This window comes from Peromyscus maniculatus, chromosome 5 (assembly GCF_049852395.1).
Source record: "Peromyscus maniculatus bairdii isolate BWxNUB_F1_BW_parent chromosome 5, HU_Pman_BW_mat_3.1, whole genome shotgun sequence".
In the NCBI taxonomy this organism is placed as follows: domain Eukaryota; kingdom Metazoa; phylum Chordata; class Mammalia; order Rodentia; family Cricetidae; genus Peromyscus; species Peromyscus maniculatus.
Genome location: NC_134856.1, coordinates 105822472 through 105839702, shown reverse-complemented (window position 1 = coordinate 105839702; position 17231 = coordinate 105822472). Strand labels below are relative to the sequence as shown.

General features: G+C 47.4%; 1 protein-coding gene across 14 annotated transcripts in view; it reads left to right on the top strand.

The window, feature by feature from the left end:
- Nucleotides 1-927: 927 nt before the first annotated feature.
- Carmil1 (capping protein regulator and myosin 1 linker 1) overlaps nt 928-17231 on the top strand; it is a 293644-nt gene continuing 277340 nt past the window's right edge. For 11 of the 14 annotated variants that reach the window (XM_076573058.1, XM_042278283.2, XM_076573057.1 and 8 more), the window contains exons 1-2: nt 972-1476; nt 5619-5716. In XM_076573058.1, the coding sequence (XP_076429173.1) occupies nt 1437-1476; nt 5619-5716 (138 nt within the window). In that variant the 5' untranslated portion in view covers nt 972-1436. Of the gene's footprint in view, nt 1477-5618; nt 5717-17231 lie in introns of all 14 variants that reach the window. The other 3 variants (XM_042278284.2, XM_076573044.1, XM_076573046.1) reach the window with 3 other exon arrangements.

The window sequence follows — 17231 nt, the reverse complement described above, 5'->3', positions numbered from 1 at the left end:
ACACCTTTGATCCCAGCACTCTGGGAGGCAGAGGGATCTTTTAGTTGGAGGCCAGCTTGGTCTACACAGCAAGTTCCAGGTCAGCCAGAGTTACATCATGAGACCCGGTCTCAAAAACCAACCAACCAACCAATACAACAATAACAAAAATTAAGCTGCCGAATACCGGATATTCCCTTTCTTTTCCTCCCTCCCGGGTTTCTGCCCTTTAAAGTCAGAACCTGATTGGTCAGTCAGGGACATTCCCAGCTGCGGGTGATGAAAGTGCACACGAGCTCTCCAGAATCCGAAGGCACGTGGATGGGTTGGATCAGGTAGAACGAGTAGCCGAATATTCGGCTTTTGTGAACGACATCTGGCCCTCCGACGTGCACTGAGGCTTAGGGAGACAGGGTCGCCATCAAAAGGCATTTTCCAAAGAGGTTCCTGTCTTCTCATCTTACGGTTGTCTATTGATTGCGCGTAGCTCTCAATCACCACAGATGGGGCATTAATAACGCGGGTGCGATGACACCGCTCTCAGAGGGGCCTGAGATCCAGAAGTGCACGGAAGGATTCCTGAAAACGCCAGTTTCCGCCCAGGGGCCTCTGCAGCACCCGCCGGGTTCTGCAGCTCCGGGCCTCAGGGTCCATTGGCCGGCCGGGATTTGGGGACAGCCCGGGATCTCCTCGCCTGCAGCCAGCAGATGGCTCTCGGGCTCTCTCTACAGCTCCATCGACCCCTCTCCAGACGCAAGCGCCTGCTGCACCGGAGCGAGGCTGCGAGGAGGGGCGCGGAGCCCGGCGCCGCCGCAGCCGTCAGGGAAGCAGCCACCGCAGCCGAGCTCCGCGTCGGTCCCCGGGCTGTGCCCCGCGCCGGGCACCGTGCGCCCAGGCCCGGAGGCCGGCCGGGGACCCGTGCGGAGGCCGCTCTCGCGAGGCGGGGAGGAGACGCAGGGGGACCAGGAGGAGGAGCAGGAGCGGGTGAAGGAGAGGAGGAGGAGCGGGAGAAGGGGAAGGAGGAGAGCAGGGCCGACCCGCCCCTGCCCAGCCCAGCCCCGCTGGAGGCCGAGACCAGCCGGGCCGCCCAACCCTCGCCTTCCGCTTCACCTACGCCCAAGGTGCGGCGCAGAGGCCCGGCTGCGCGGCGCCGGCGCGAGGAGGAGCCGGTGCTGCAGCCGCCTTGCGTTCGGCCCCGGGAGCTGCGAGCCGAGCGGGCGGCATGTAGCGGCGGCCGCAGAGCCAGCTCGGATTTGCAACTCTTCGGAATTTTTTTTTTTTTGGGGGGGGGGCGTATTGCGGGCGCGCGGCAACCTTGGATCAACGCCCCGCTGCTTCGGCCCACTCTTCCCTTGCAAGCTGCGGCTCCCTCGCGGAAACATTAAAGGGTTTAGGGAAGGGCGCGGGGCCGAGAGTCAGAGTGGGACCCGGGATCTCCCCGCGCCCAGTGGGCAACCATGACCGACGAGAGCTCCGATGTGCCCCAGGAGTTGATGGGTAAGCTTGGCGCGGTGGCCGACTGGCTATCTTCCTCTGTGCACACCTCCTCTCCTCCTCCCTTTCCACCTCCGTCCTCCCGCAGAGTCCCCGCGCCCTGGCGCGCGAGAGGTGTGGGGCAGGGTTGCCGGGGGGCGCCTAGAAGTTTGCTGGCCTGATGGCCGCAGGAGCGGGGTCCACAGAGAAGAAGGCGTGGGGAGGCATCTGGAGCGCTGGAGGGCTCCGGGCGGGTCTCCCTGCCCTGCCCCACCAGGTGGGTCAGGTTGGTGGAACGTGGAGCTGGAGGGGCGTCCCTTCCAGCGGCCGGCCCCGTGACCCCTAACTCGGGAAAGTCCGGGAAAGCCTAGCAGGAGGATGCCTGGCGACAGCATTTAGGTCCCCGCGGCTGGTGCCAGGCACCCTCCAGGAAATTCCCGTCTGGGGCTGCCCCTCTCACCGACAGCCTCAGGGATGGAGGCGCCGGCCCAGCGTCAGGACCGGGTCTGGCAAGGCGTGGCTTAGGGGATGGAGCTGGAAGCGAGAGGGTTACTCGACTGACGTCTACTAGGGCCAGGAAATGGAGGGTTAATGATAAAAGCCTCATTTTAAAAATGATTTACCTACCGACCACCCCCGGTCTCTTTGGGAACACGTATGTGGTACTCTGTGCCAGGTGACCGGTCGCTTGAGGCCCTCCTGGTTGGCGGCGGGCTGGAGGGGGCGGGCAGGGGGAGGCTGTCCTCTTTTGGAGTGGAGGGTGGAGAGAGCATTGCTTGGAATTTAAGTCTTGGGGCTTTGCTTTAGCAGGAAAGGTTAAATGGTAAATGACAAATGGCCTAGGAGTGCTGGGAACCAGCGCTCACGCTCTGGTTGTGGAGTATGTTGACTTGCATTAAGGTGAACTTGTCAGCATGGGCGTGCTTTGAGCCTCTGTGACCTGTATTCCTTGAGGTACCATGCTGGGCCTTGATGTTTCCTGGGTGCAGACCAGGAGGGAAAGCTTTCACTGAAGGTTCACCGCAGGCTGGACTTTGCCCCTTTGCTACACGTCGTCCTCGCAGCTTATACTTGAGAGGACTTGGTGTCCCCTTGTGAAGCTGCTTACTCTGCAGGTGAAACTTGGCGGGAAGAAGCTGTTGCTGGTTTTGTATGGAACTTTGCTTTTGTTGAATTAAAGACACGCCGCCACCGCCACCACCACCACCACAATAACAAAAAAATCGAGTGATATACTCTTGCACACCCCTATTTTGTTCCAGGCCCTCTCCCCAATCCCGGGAGTCAGTTCTGAGACATCAGCGAGTGGCCCATCAGGTTCTGGGTGTTTCCAACACCCTGCCTGAACGGGAGACTAACACTGGATGCTCCAAGATGCCTCCAAGGGTGTAGATTTTTAGAAAGTTGTGTAGCGTTGTCCTGGGACCTGAAGTTCAGGTGATTTAGACTCGGGAAAATGTGGAGGATGAGGGAAAAAGGCTGTTTTTAATCAGCGGTTTTCAGTACTGCAGTATGCTTAAAAGTTGAATTTGACCCCTCTTTTGCAAGGAATTTTTGTGCTTATTCACTATTGTGTCTCGGTGATGTTTGGAAGGACAGCAGCTGGCAGGATCCTTCTCTGGCTAAATCATTTAGTGTATTTCTCCACCCTCCTTCTGTGATATGCCTAATAGCATTTTTCTAGGCCTTTACATGGTCTCTTTTGGCTATGGTGGGAAAATACACCTGCTATTGCTTCTACTTCCAGGGACTCATAAGATTTCTGATTAGTTCAAACCACCAGACTGCAAACGCCTCACTGTTGTCTCCTGAATGTCTCTTTGGAGGCCTGTGAGCTGTGTATGATTAAGATTTTTTTTTTTTTGATGGAGCTCTTATAGCCCAGGGTGGGTGCCAACTTACTATGTAGCTGAGGCTGGCCTTAAACTGTTCTCACTCCTGCCCCAGTCTCCTGTGAGCCACCTCTTGAATTTTGTAGAACAGTTTTAAATGCAGAAAACAAATGTGTGTGTGTGTGTGTGTGTGTGTGTGTGTGTGTGTATGTGTGTGTGTGTGTGTGTGTATATGTGTGTGTATGTGTGTGTGTGTGTGTGTATGTGTGTGTGTGTGTGTGTATGTGTGTGTATGTGTGTGTGTGTGTGTGTGTATGTGTGTGTGTGTGTGTATGTGTGTGTGTGTGTGTGTGTGTATGTGTGTGTGTGTGTGTGTGTGTGTATGTGTGTGTGTGTGTGTATGTGTGTGTGTGTGTGTATGTGTGTGTATGTGTGTGTGTGTGTGTGTGTGTATGTGTGTGTGTGTGTGTGTGTATGTGTGTGTATGTGTGTGTGTGTGTGTGTGTGTATGTGTGTGTGTGTGTGTATGTGTGTGTGTGTGTGTGTGTATGTGTGTGTGTATGTGTGTGTGTGTGTGTGTGTGTGTGTATGTGTGTGTGTGTGTGTGTATGTGTGTGTGTGTGTGTGTGTGTGTGTATGTGTGTGTGTGTGTGTGTGTGTGTGTGTGTGTGTGTATGTGAGAGGGGTTGCAGTGGCCCAAGCTATTAATCCTAACACTGAGGAGGTAGATCTCTGTGAGCTTGAGGCCAGCTTGGTCTACAGAGTGAGTTCTAGGCTAGTCAAGAGTGCATAGGGAGACCTTGTCTCAACAACAACAACAACAACAACAAGGCAGAGAACAAGAACACCTGTCACATGTCATTCATCCCCACCAGAGACACTACTCTTTTGGATTGTAACTTCTGTCTCCTTTCATGTGCATATAGTAAGTGAATTTCAGTGGCCCACTTCCCACACGTCTCTCAGTGGGGTGGGGTAGGGATAGTCTGTGTTGCTTTTAGTTCTGATGAAACAGCCGGACAGAGAACTCCCAGTGCCCAATCTCCAGATATGGACCCTTCCTAACTCTGCCTCCTTGCTGGTCCTTGAGCTGCTCGCTCTCTCTCTCTCTCTCTCTCTCTCTCTCTCTCTCTCTCTCTCTCTCTCTCCTTCCTTTACTTCTCTCACCTTTTGTCTACCTGCTGTGTAGCTGTTGCTCAGAATGATAGACTTTAGTCTGTATGTGCTAAAACATCTACGGTGTAAAGAGTCAACATTCTACACCTTAGTGGGCCATGTTGGATACCCCAGTGTGGAAACCAGAGGTCCATTTCCTGCCTCTTCAGCTCAAGATTCTCTTGTCTCAAACTTCCACCCCTGCCCTGTCTGTGAGCAGGTGTGCTGTGTGAAGATTCATTTAGTGGTGTCTCGAGTAGCTTTCGCTAGATGGTAAACCACCATAGCAAGCAGGTAGTAGGGCTGTTCATGTTTTTGACTCCCTGAACAAGCCAAGATGGTTAGAATACAGAATACAGAGCTATGACAGCCTAGAAGATGGAACTGGCATTTGAAGGACAAGTATGATATTATCAGGAGAATAGGGCAAAGACATCCCAGAAAAGAGAATCCATAGAAAATCCCAGGCTTGTGAAAATCCAGGGAGACATGGGCCCTTGTGTATGTACTGAGAAATCAAGCTGGGAAATGTGAGACTTACACACTGCAACCATTGGATTCTTCCCCAAATGACCATACCTCTAACCAGGAAAGGCACACTCAAGCTGGGCATTCAGAAAGGCCACTGTGGTTAGGAAGGCCAGGGGCAGATTTAGGGAGAGATGCCAAGTGTCTTGGTGCAGTCATCCTTGGGGCTCAGGATCTGTGCAGCAAGCAGGTGGATTTTTGGGAACCTCAACTCCTAATTCCCTCAGAGAGTTGGAGAAGAGCAAGGTTGTCCAGCTTTCATAGTTGCCAGTGAAGATGGCACTGGGTTTGATTCGGGTTGGGCAGCTCGTGAGAGTGACAGGAAGACATTCTTTTTTCCAAACTTTCAAATCTCTGCCACTGGGCTACACCACAGACCACTGCTGTCAAGACTTTAATATTCAGAACTGGAGAGATGGCTCAGCTGTTCAGAGTACTTGCCTTCCAGCAGACTTGCATTTGGTTCCCAGACTCTGTCTCAAAACAAAAACCTCTTGAAGGCTGACAACTATCAGACTTGTTAATCTAGCAGAAAGAAAGTAAAGGGCCAACGATAAGAACAGCTAGACTCTCCTCCAAATGTCTGCTCTGCACCAATGCCCCTTTTTCTTGCTAAAGAAGGACTATAATGAAACTTTTTCTTTCTTTCAGAAAGCATAAAGGATGTTATTGGCAGAAAGATCAAAATCTCAGTGAAGAAGAAAGTGAAGTTGGAAGTGAAGGGAGACAGGGTGGAAAACAAAGTGCTGGTGAGTGTCCTGGTTCCTGTTCTGGAGCCATCCATGAGCTGACGTGTCTTCTTCTTCCCGTGTGCTGGGTTTCATGCTGCCGTCCTTCTATGCTTGATCGTTTCTTCAAAAGTCCGATGACCAGTTTCTTCCATTCACTGGACTCTTCCCTTGTTGAAAGTTGGACCTTCCAGAAGGGCTGCTCATGTGACTTGTTTTACCCAGGAAAATCTCCTGGAGGATTTTAAGAAATTCTTGTCTCATTGGTTTAACAAAATGTTCTCAAGTGTTCCATGCATGAGGTCATCTGAGGGCTGATGACTCGAGAGTGCACCTGTCGCCTTCTCTGGAGAGATGGTGTTCTAGAGGAATCGCTAGTTTTTAGGTGCAGTTGTCTTTGGGCTGCTGTTGGACTTGGTGTTTTCTTCCTCTTAGCACAAGTCTTTAGGGGCCTCCAGTGGCTGACTAGTGCAAGGCGTGCAAAGTGATTGGTTGTATTTCACCACTTTTCTTGGTTGGGAGTATCAGAAGTCTACATTTGAGTGCAGGTGAGAAGCTGCGTGGGTGGTGTTGTGGCTGGCTCACACCTATAATCCCAGCCCTTGAGAAGGTGCGACGGGAGAGTTGTCTTGAGTTTGTGGCCATCCTGGGACATGAGATATCATCTCCAAAAAAGAAACTAAACAGGACCTGGAGAGATGGCTCAGTGTGTAAGGGTACTTGCTGCTTTTGTAGAGAACCCTGGTATCCACATGGTAGCTCACAACCATTTGTAACTCTAGTTCCAGGGGAACTAACAGTCTCTTCTGGCTTTTGCAGACACCAGGCATGCACATGGTGCACACACACACATTCCGGCACTTCTGGCTTTTGCAGACACCAGGCATGCACATGGTGCACACACACACATTCCGGCACAACACTCTTACACATACAATAAAATAGAATAAATCTAAAAAAAATATATATATAGAAAAAAAGTACCTCCCAGCCTCAATAAAGCCAGTGCAGGTGGAAAAATTATTTTATTTTATTTTTTGGCTTTTTGAGATACGATTTCTCTGGGTAGCCCTGGCTGTCTTGGAACTAGCTCTGTAGACCAGGCTAGTCTCGAATTCAGAGAGATCCACCTGCCTCTGCTTCCTGAGTGCTGGGATTAAAGGTATGTGCTGCTGCCACCCCCACCCTACCTCATTTCCTTTCTTTTTCTTCTTTTCTGTTCCTTTTCCTTTTTTCTTTCTTCTTTCTTTCTTTCTTTCTTTCTCTCTCTCTCTCTCTCTCTCTCTCTCTCTCTCTCTCTCTCTCTCTTTCTCTCTCTCCCCTCCCTCTCTCTCCCTTCCCCCCTCTCTCCTCTCTCTCCCTTTCTCTCTCTCTCTCTCTCTCTCTCTCTCTCTCTCTCTCTCTCCCCACTCTCTCTCTCTGTTCTCCCCCCCCTCAGGCTTTTGGTTACTTGGATCATAGGCACACACTGTCACAGTGCAGCAGAATATTTTCCAACATTTTGCTGTGGGAAATTGCAAATATGCAAAATTAGAGCAGCATATTATATTGAATCCTATGTTTGTCATTTAGCTCTAATAACTTTTAGTGTTTTGCCAATATTGCTAATTTATCTATCACCCTCTACTACAGATTTTTTTCCCCCTCAACTATTTTAGAACAAATCTGGAGCAGATGGCATTGAAAGAGAATATTTCCAATATTTCATTTCTTCAGTGGAATTGGCTCCAAAACCTAGTGTCTTCCTGATCATACCTGTCTTAAGAATCTCATAAGAAGATCATTGACTCAGGAAATGTGATTGTCTTGTGTGGCTATGAGGATTGTGCTGTTGATATGACTCTAGTTCTCTGTTACACAGTCAGATGGTGGGGGCTTCAGGGTGGGAAAGCTCAGGCGACCTTTGCCCTGCTCTGAAATGTGCTCCTGTAGACACGAGATTCAGGTTATTAATAGCGAAAATGATTGATGCCCTGCTTGCTCTATTTTACTTAGCTTTAAATAGTCAGATCTCTTAAATTGTTTTTTCTTGAGAGTGTCCAACAGCGTTTGTATTACCTTTTGGAAACAGCAGTGCAGGGAGAACTGTTGCTGCCATGTGTTCTTGTGTATGTTCAAAATTACTTTGTTTTGGGATTCTCCTCTTCCATTCCTTCCTGTGGTAGGAATCAAACCCATCTATATCTATCATTGAGCTCCATAAAGCCCAGTGTGTACTTTTGACCCCAGGGCCTTACACATCCTGGACAAATGCTTTACCACTGAGCAATACCCCCAGTTCCCATATGATGCTTTGTTTCTGTAGTCTATAGCATAAACATCAAGTCCTATTTGCTCCAGCAGCCTGAAGAAGGACGTTTGGTATCATTTGGTGTTTATGTTCTGCATTACACTAGATAAGCGGTGCCCTGGCTCAAATTTACTGGTAACATCTCAAAGACAGAATGGTGCCCACATAAAGTTGGTGCCATTTTGAAATGTCTGGGATGATGGCGGAGGCTGTGGACAGATCAGTGGCAGAGTGCTCGCCTTGCATGAGAAGGCCCTGTGTGCGTGCATTCCCCAGCCCTGCTGAAAGAAATGAAAATAAGGGATATGAGTACTTCCTGGAAGTTTTTGGCTCACCTTCTGGAGTTCATGAAAGTTGTGATCAACTTACAGATGGATTTGAATTAATCATTTATCTCCCCGAATCGGAATCCTCATGATTTTTAGACGCTTGGCTTGAACTGTTATTTAATTAAGGTCTGGCTTTCTTTGACAGGCTTTAAGTTTGAGCAAAAAGCTCCAGGAAGTAACCTTCACAGTTTGGTTTTTGAAGTTTTCAACACAGAGAAATTGAACTAATTATCAATCTACCCGAACAGGTTGTTAATGAGTTTAATTCTTTACATGTACTTTTTTGAGTGTGTGTGTGTGTGTGTGTGTGTGTGTGTGTGTGTGCGCGCGCGCGCGCGCGCGCGCGTGCATGCATGTGAGTGTGTGGGTGTCCTCATGAGGAAGCTGGCAGGAAGAGGTTGGGTGTCTCCCTCTACTGCTCTCTACCTGGTCCCTTGTGACAGGGTCTCTCACTGAACCTGAAGCTCTCCATTTCTGCTAGGCTGGTTGGCTAGCCAGCTCCCAGGATTCCCGTCTCTGCCTTTTATCACTGAGGTTACAGTCATACTTGGCTTTTGTGAATGCTGGGGATTCAAACTCAGGTCCCCACATTTGCAAAGCAATTTACCCACTGAGCCTTCTTCCCAGCCCCGTGTCCTTCCTTCCTTCCTTCCTTCCTTCCTTCCTTCCTTCCTTCCTTCCTTCCTTCCTTCCTTCCTTCCTTCTTTCTTTCTTTCTTTCTTTCTTTCTTTCATCTCTTTCTTCTCTCTCTCTCTCTCTCTCTTTCTTCTTTCTGACAGGGTCTCTGTAGCACTGAGATCACAGTTATGAGGTGCCATGACTGCCCGAGAGTGTCCTATTTCTTTCCCCTTTATCTTTGGGTAGAGGTTTGTCTTCACCTTTCTTCTCATGAGCAGATGGCTCATGTTTTGGAACACTGAACAAGTGCTAGGTACTATGCTGAGTTCTTTGAGCATTACCTCCCATTCCTACCACAACCCTGTGAAGTAGGGATACTTTTCGTAGGTCTGATTTTCAGATGAGAAGGTTGAGATTTGGAGAGACTGAAGTGATTTGCTTCGGGTCATCCAGTGAGTTAAGGATAAAGAAGGGATTTGGACCCAGACCTTCTGTACACAGATACTTTCTTTGCTTGTGCTCAAAATAACAGGAAAACATCTTTGCTTGTTTGGTGGCTGCTAACTTCACTGGCAGGAGAAAATGGGGGTTTAGAAGAATCAAAATGCTTGCCTTTGATTGGTTGACCCAGCTGAGTGCCAGGTACATGGCTTGACAAGTTGAGTGTAGTCTCTTTATAGGATTTCAGGCATCAGTCTGGTATGGAAACACCTATACTATACATTATACACTATACACAGTGCACTGTACACTATGCACTATATACTATATACTATACACTGTATACTATATACTGTATACTAACAGGAACCAGACTGTGGGTTTCATATGTGCTCTGTAGGAATGAATGGGGATGGGGAGAGTGCACAGGAGGGGTAGGGAGGACTTCAGAAAGAGGTGAAACCTAAGGAGGTGGTCAGCTAGATGAGAGGAGTCGTGGAGAGCAGTCGAAGGGCCTGGTGGCGAATTCCCTGCAGCTCTCTTATCGGGAAGCCGGGACTGGTCAGACAGGTCTCTTTTCTTCTCACCACCTGTTCTGATGATCCCCACTTTATTCTCCGGGCAGCAGGAGGCCTCTGTGGGAAGGGCTTGGTGACTTTAGAACAATGTTAGTTAATTGCGTTCTTGAATGAAGCAGAGATTGTAACAAGAGCCCTCTGTATGCCTCCTTTGCGGATTAAGTGCGGATATTTAAATACTGGTTAGCATCACAACAGGCATACTGTGAATGCTCAATGCTTTGTCGTGATGCTCCACTAACCAAGGGGCCTACATTCTCTTCTGTCAGTGACCAGAACATGTTAATCTTAAACTCAAGTACCTGGTACTTCTACTGAGGGCCTAGATTAGCTTGTAAGGCCAAGATAGTTTATTCATAGTTGGTGGCACCTTATTGGCAGAATAGAAGGCAGCAGACTATGGTTTCTTAGTGAGAAAGTAATTTTGTGCTTATATAAATTTGGCAATCAGGTGTTAACAATAAATGGGCCTCAACTTCGGATTTTCAGGGAATATACCTCTTTCTTAAATTTTATTTTAAAATCATTTTTATTATTACTATCTTTTATTGTTAATGTGTATGAGTGTTTTGTCTGCATAAATGTATGTGTACCACATGCATGGCTGATGCCCAAAGGGGTTAGAAGAGGACATTGGATCCCCAGGATCCACTAGAGATCATTGTGAGCAGCCGTGTGATGATGGGAACCAAAGGGATCTTTTAGAGATCGCCAGTGCTCTGCATTCCTGAGCCATGTCTTCAGCCCCGGGACGTTAGCATGCTTCTGTGCATCGGAAATCTTAAAGAATGAAGTAGGCTGGGTCCCACACTTGGTCAGAGAACCTAGTGCTACAACATGGGGAGCTGGGGTAGGACAGGCCCGAGCTCTGGAAGGTTAAAGACTAGAATGGTCCATCGTTCATGCTAAGTGCTCTTCCAGAGAACAGTCCTTCAGCTCGGGTCGTCCTAGTGGGAACTGGGTCTCTGTGGCCATGATGGAGAGCCAGCTCCTCTGCTGTTGAGATGCCTCTTTATTTTGTCTTAAGGAGATGTTTTTTAGCCAGTGACCCTGTATGCCTTAGGTTCTTGTTCAATCATTTGCTAACTGAATTAAAATGTTCACTTCTAGATAATTTCAGATTTATACAGTTAAAACAAATCATATAATGGTCCTCTTACCTCCTGACCAGCTTTCCCTGTCTTGCAAAATTGTATAATATTGCAACTGAGATCCTGATATTGATTGTGAACTAAAAATATCTTTCCATAGGTATCCCTCCTGGTAGCCCAGGCTACCCTCAAACCTGCTGTATAGTGGAGGGGCTGGCCTTGAACTCATGATTCTCCTGCTTCCATCTTCCCACTGCTAAGGGCTTTAATCCGTTCTTTCTATTGTGCTGTCATTTCAAGAAAGCTAGATTGTTGGGTATGATAGCTCAGGTCTTTGTTGGACATGGTAGCTTAGGTCTTTGTTGGATATGGTAGCTCAGCTCTGTACTCCTAGTGCTTAGGCAGGTGCAAGAGTGTCACCTAGAGCTTATGACCAGTCCCAGAATGGAATGAGGTACTAAGGAAACTTTACAGAAATAATCATGTACTATGAGCATGATTTGGGGTTGGCTTTTCTTACTCAGCTTCTTACATCAAGTTTCTGTATCAGTTGTACCTTTTTTGTTGGCAGTAAGTGTCCCATAGTTTGCTTGTTCACAATGAATGGTCTCCTGGGTTAGTCCCAGTTTTTGGCTGTTAGGAATGAAAAGGATATAGATATCCATCGGCAGTTTTTGTGTGAGCACACGCTTATATTTCTTGTGATAACCGCTGAGGATCACAGTTGCTGGTTTGTGTGGGAATTGCATGTTTTCTTAGAAACTGGCCAGCATTCCCAGAATGGCCATGCCATTATGTAATCCTACCTGCTACATGTGAACCATCCAGTTTCTCCACCTCTTTGGTAGCACTTGGTATGGTCTGAATCTCTTCCTTTTCTTAACAGACTGATTGAAATTCAAACAAAAAAACCAGACTGGAGAGATGGCTCAGAGGTTAAGAGCACGGACTGCTCTTTTAGAGGTCCTGAGTTCAATTCCCACATGGTGGTTCACAACCATCTGTAATGAGATCTGGTGCCTTCTGGTATGCAGGCATATGTGCAGGCAGAATACTGTGTACATCATAAGTAAGTCAATCCTAAAAAACCAAATGAACCCAAACAAACAAACAAACAAACAAATACTTCAACAACTCTGAGGAGGGAGCAGGCCTGCTGAGGTCTTCCCAGCAGCTCCCTTTGGGCAGGTGTGCTGTGCCTCCCTCTAGGATGGCGGCTCAGAAGCAGCCGGAAGGTCCAGTCCTGGTCTCAGCTTGGCTGTTTTCTGTTTGATTCTTGAATTCAGGCTATAAGCACTTGTTCTTCCATAAATGTGGGAGGATGTGGAATCAGAAGCAAGACTCTCTCTCTCCTTCCCCCCCTTCCCTGCCCTTCCCCCTCCCACCTTCCCTGCCCTTCTTCCTTCATCCCCTCATTTTTTTTTTTTTTTTTTTTTTTTTTTTATATATGGGTTTATGTAGCTCAGGCTAGTTTATGTAGCTCAGAACTTGCTCTGTTGCCAAGAATGGCCTTGGGCTCTGGATCCATCTGCTTCCATCTCAGTGATGAGATTATGTACATGTATGCCTGTCTTGAACTCTTTACTCGGCTTGGCGATTGTATATCTTCTTAGCATTATTTTCTTCTCCTTTTCCCTCCTTCCTGCCTCCCTCCCTCCTCTCTGCTTTTTGGGAAAAGGCCTCTGTGTATACACCAGGCAGCCCACAGGTGGAGGAAACCATGCCTCAGCACCTGAGTGCTAGGATTATTGTTGGGAACCATGATGCTGTGGTTGAATATCTTTTGAATATCTTAATTAGGTTTGCTTATAGTAAGTCTAAGTTATGTTTTTATTCATTTAAATTTTAATACTTTTGAGTGTGTGTACGACAAGGTCTCACTCTATAACCTAGCCTTGCCTCAGTCTTGATGATGATTCTCTTGCCTCTAACTTTTAAAATGTTGAAAAGTATGAACTATGAGGTGTTTTATTATTATTTTTTGCCGTTTATTTGTTGAGTCGCACAATGTAGCGGTGACTAGCCTGGAACTTACTACTGCTGTCACAGCCTTAGCTGTCCTGTCACTTTGTAGACCAGGCTAGCCTCCAACTCACAGATTTACTTGTCTTTGACTTTGGAGTGCTAGGATTAAAGGGGTGCACTACCGTGGCTGGGCTTTAGGGTGTTGTTCTGGACGACACGTTTCCCTGAAATATTTAGGTGGCAGCTGTCATTGATTCAAAGGAGCTCCGGCGGGTCTCCATGCCTTGCCCTACCAGCTGGGTCAGGTTGGTGGAACATGGAGCGGGAGGGGCTATAACTTTTTTTCCTCTCAAAAATGGAATATCTCAGATTTTGTAAGCATTTGCTGGCTTAATATGCTATGTATTAAGTCTCTGATATACTCCGGTATGGAAGGTGCCGATCTCCTACTCTTGGCCATGTGTTTTTTGTGGCTGGCTTGTCTAATACTTTCCCCATCCCTGCCCTCTAGCTCTCCCATTCCCTAGCTCCTAGCTTGGTACAACAGTACCTGTGCTACACCCCCTCTTCTATGAATGTCCCCTCTGGAAACAGTGATGTTCAGTGAAAACAGGTTGTCAGTGGTTGCCATACATTAAAAAAAAAAAAAAATCGCTGGGTGGTGGTGGTGCACACCTTTAATCCCAGCACTCAGGAGGCAGAGCCAGGCGGATCTCTCTGAGTTCCAGGCCAGCCTGGTCTACAAAGTGACAGGACAGCTAGGGCTGTGACACAAAGAAACACTGTATCAAAAAGCCACCCCCCCCCCCCAAATCCTAGCAGTAAATTAAAACAGACGAACAAACAAAACAGCAGCAAGAACAAACCCACATAATTTTCCACAGGAGTCATTAAGAAGTAGCTTTTTAAGAGTATGTTTTGCAAGTTTATAGGTAACCTCCAAACAGTGAAGCTGTACTTCTGTCTTCCCACCTCCCCCAATAACCTTGAGCATACTGGGCAAATGTCCTACCACTGAGTAACACTCCAAGCCCAGGAAGGCTATTTGGTTGATCTGGAGAGATTCCAGCCGCCTTCACAGTGTTTGGGATAGCTACCTTCTGATCTCCGGGCCCTCTCTGGGTAAGCAGAAGCTCCTAGGTAGGTCTTGAACACATTGCTGATTTGACTGTGGGTATTGGCATGTTAGTGCTGCTGTTTAAGTATGAAAGAGTGGAAATTGCGTCTAGCATGCATAGACTGACTGCAGTTGCTCTTGCAGATAACGGTTGGGTGTCATGGTTCTTGGCCTTGGGTTTAGTTAGATCCTCTGCAGGGCTGTGGGACAGTTGTCCTGTAATTTGAACAGCTCTCTTTGTGTACCATGAGGAGTCTCAGCTTTTCAGGGTCGCTTACAATTCAGCACACAGGTGATTTTCAAAGCACCTGGGTGAAGTTACACAGCTCTAGAAAGCCGAGCTTTAGAAAACAGCAGCCACATTGAACTGATCCTCAGGGGTGGGTGTTGGAGGCATGTACTTGCTGCCAAGGAGCCTGGCACAAGTTCTGGGAAATTCAAAATAAAAGAAGCCGTGTCTGAGTGTTTCAGAATTTCCCTGAACCTAAAACTGTGGTCAGTGCCCACCTGGCGGTGTTTCTCATCTCTGGGCAAGGGTGGGGGTGGCCACACTTTCCCAGGATGCAGTTCTGCCTGTGGGTGAACTGGTACCTGAGCTGCATTCACATTCTACCCAGGTCTGCAAGTGGCCCAGTTTCTGCTGTCGTTAGCATCGCCTGCTAGAGTCAAATGACCTTGGGCAAGGAAGCTGCTGGACGAATACCCGCTCGGTGTAACTTTTCATTGTTAAGTAGATACTGTTTTTCCAGCTTCTGGGATTCCGCCTCCCTGGGAACTGGCAGAATGTAGCTGGGAGGAGGGCCACCGAGGAGCTGGGAGCCGAGGGGTATGAAAGGGGCATTGTATTAAGCAAGGAGCCAGGAAAGCTCACCAAAATATGGAATGAATGGGGAGAACTCCCTTTTCGAGTTTATAGAATAGTTACAGAGGAAACAAAAAGACATTATGAGCCGTTTACCTCACTTTCCATTCCTTGGAAACATTGTTCACATTTATTGTTCAAGTAAATTGGAAATCGAAACAATGTTTTGTTCTTTTGAGAGAGGGTCTCTTTCTGTAACCCAGGCTGGTTTTCACCTCAATATAACCCAGACTAGCCTCAATCCTCCTGCCCCAACCTCTGAAGTACAGGGATTACAGGTAGGAGCCAAGCCTGGCCTTTTATTTAATTTCTGGAGACAGAATCTCATATAGTCCAGGGTAGCCTGGCTTTTACTCTGTAGTTGAAGATGACTTTGAACTTCTGATCCTTTGGCTCTGTCTCCCCAGTGTTGAGGTTACAGTCATGGGCCACTACCCTGGATTTACTCAGTGCTAGAGAGGGTGTGCTTTGTACATTCTACCTGTAAGCTGTCTACCAATTGAGCTATATCGCTATTTCTGGTCTTTAGTTTTTTGTTTGTTTGTTTGTTTGTTTTAATTTCATAGAGAAAAAAATCTCTTGTGTACCCCAGGTTTAACTTCAAGAACTCCCCCGCCCCCCCCCCCCCCCCCCCCCGTGTCATCCTCTCCCTAAAATGCTTGTATCTGTTAGTAGAATATGAGACTTTACATGGGGTTTGTACCTGCAATCTAGCGAATTTGGACTCTGGACTATAGCAGCAAATTTGAGTGCAGCGTAGGCTAGAGACTGTCTCCCAAACAAGCCGGGGAAGGAAGGTACATGGCCTTTAATCTCAGTACTCGGGAGGTAGAGGCAGGCAGGTCTCTGAGCTCAAGGCTAGTCTGCATACCAGTTTCAGGTCAGCCAGTGCTACTTAGTGAGACAAACAAACCAAACCACAAACAAATAAAAAACCAAGCTGGGGAGATAGCCCAGTCAGTGAAGTGCTTGACTCTAGGGATGTGAGTTTGATCCCTTAGCCAACGTAAAGAAAAGAAGCATGCTTTTGTAATCCCAGCACTGGGCAGGAGACTAGGATTCCCTGGGCCTTACTGGCCAGCATAGCCTGTGGGGTGAGTTCCGGGACCAGAGATTTTTTCTAAAAAAAAAAAAAAGGTGGATGGCATGTGTGCATGTACACACACACACACACACACACACACACACACACACACACACCAGTCCTTCCTCTGGGAAATAACATTTTAAAAGAAGACAAAATGATTAAACATTTTGGATTTAGACAACAATTTCTTTTCCATGGAAGGAATTGGAGCCTTGCGCATGCTAGGCAAGCACTCGACTGCCAAGCTAAACCCCAGCCTCTGTTTAAATTTTTAAAATTTAACTTAGCTTTTGAGATGGGAGTCTTACTCTGTAGTCTGATATACCCTGGAATTTGCCAGGTACCTTAGGCTATCCTTGAAATTGCAATCCTTCTGCCTCAGCCTCCCCCGTGGTGGGATTGCAGACATGTACCACAATACCTAGATAATCTATGATTCTATTTTTAAACAGGAGATCTCAGTACTATTTTGTGGTCTTCTGAACCACACTTTAACTCTCAGCTTTGTGGCAGTAACTCTTGTCCAAATTTGAATTTCTGTGTGGTCCTGTGTTCATCCCTGCAGACTATAATGTAACCATGTTCTCTATTTTTAGATATTCTAATTGTCTCCAATATCTGACCTTCAAAGTACACACGACCTCATTTTTCTTGGAGAAATTTCTGGAAGAGGATTGCTGTGGGGCAGGCATTTAAAGGATGATTTTCTACCTAATTATTATGCAGAAAGTCTCAATAGAGAAGAATTCTACTTCACCAATATTAGTGGGTTTTTTTTGTTATTGTTGTTTTGTTTTAGTTTTTTAAGATACTTAGTAGAATTGATCTCTTTGCTCCTTGCTGTAGCTTGTTCCTCAGGCTGGAAGCTGCCGAGGAGTGAGGTTGCATTATATGGCTTAGACCTTTGCCCTCGTCATGGAACGGTCTTGCCTTGGGGTCTATGAATGCTCCAATAAATGATAGTGAGTGGACTTGTACATGATAAGGTACACGGTGCATTCAGCAGGTAAAGTATACTTAGTAAGTGCCGTGAGCTCATGCATTCAGAGTTAGACCAAAGTCTTTAGTAGAGTATAAAGACTGCCTTCGCCCCATAGTTCACTGGCATGGCAACAGTCTCTGAAATCCGGCGGTCCTGTCCTTCTCCAGCCTCATTTA